Source organism: Chrysochloris asiatica, unplaced genomic scaffold (genome assembly GCF_000296735.1).
Source record: "Chrysochloris asiatica unplaced genomic scaffold, ChrAsi1.0 scaffold05781, whole genome shotgun sequence".
In the NCBI taxonomy this organism is placed as follows: domain Eukaryota; kingdom Metazoa; phylum Chordata; class Mammalia; order Afrosoricida; family Chrysochloridae; genus Chrysochloris; species Chrysochloris asiatica.
This window is the reverse complement of record NW_006414299.1, coordinates 1,688-2,803: the sequence shown is the minus strand read 5'-3', so window position 1 is coordinate 2,803 and position 1,116 is coordinate 1,688. Positions and strand designations below refer to the sequence as shown.

Below are 1,116 nucleotides of genomic sequence, written 5' to 3'. Positions count from 1 at the left end.
AATAAATTTATACTTAATATTTTTAAAAAATAAATATGCAAGAAACAATTGCTTTAAAAATAAAGGAGATAGTATTCTGAAAAAAATCAGAGTTTTGAGTAGATTTAACTATTATTTAGGTCTTCATGATTTTTAGCTCCATTGCTCACGAATAACTCTCTACCTTCAAGTAAACCATGTTGTTGTGTAAAAAATATTTCTCAGCTGAAAAGTTTTCTTATTCCCTGCTTTATGTCCTTATTTCTAAGACTGTAGATAAAGGGGTTCAGCATGGGAGTAACCACAGCATACATCACCGAAGCTATTGCAGTGGCCCTGGAGTTTGGGGTAGCAGCAGAACTAAGATAAACACCAAGACCTGTACCATAGAACAAGGAAATGACTGAGAGGTGAGATCCACAAGTGGAAAAGGCTTTAGACTTGCCCTCAGCTGATGAAATTCTCAAAATGGAGGACACAATCTTACAGTAAGAGAAAAGGATACTGATGACTGGAATAACACCCAGAAGTCCAGCTACAAAATACATGATTAACTCATTGAGGAAAATGTCAGAACAAGCAAGTTTGAGTACCTGATTAAGTTCACAGAAAAACTGGGAGATTTCCAATTCTGTACAAAAAGACAGTCGCAAAAGCATTAAGCTATGTAATAGAGACTCCAGCACACTCAATAACAAGGTAGCCAAAAGCAGGAGACCACAGAACTTGGGGCTCATGATGACTGTGTAGTGTAGGGGGTGACATATGGCCACAAATCGGTCATAAGCCATCACTGTCAAGAGGAAATGGTCTAATGCTACAAAAAGTATGAAAAAATACAATTGAGTGATGCACTCATCATAGGTAATAACTTTGTTTTGTGTCTGAATGTTCACCAGCATCTTTGGAACAGTTGTGGAGGTAAAACAAATGTCTGTAAAAGCCAGACTGAGGATGAAGAAGTACATGGGTGTGTGGAGGTGAGAGGCCGTGATGATCGTCAGGATGATCAGCAGGTTCCCAGTGAAGGTGACTAGGTACATGGACAGGAAGAGTCCAAAGAGGAGGGGCTGCAGATTTGTCTCTTCTGAGAGCCCCAAAAGAATGAATTCTGAAACACGTGTTTGGTTTCTGAGT

The 1,116-nt window shown here is 39.1% G+C and overlaps 1 protein-coding gene across 1 annotated transcript; it reads right to left on the bottom strand.

The window, feature by feature from the left end:
* Positions 1 to 200: 200 nt before the first annotated feature.
* Positions 201 to 1,110, bottom strand: LOC102834682 (olfactory receptor 7A10-like; the record flags this gene model as incomplete). The annotated part of the gene is made up of 1 exon (XM_006878123.1): positions 201 to 1,110. A coding segment is annotated over one exon (910 nt), but the record flags the coding sequence as incomplete, so codon positions are not given.
* Between the last annotated feature and the right edge of the window lie 6 nt (positions 1,111 to 1,116).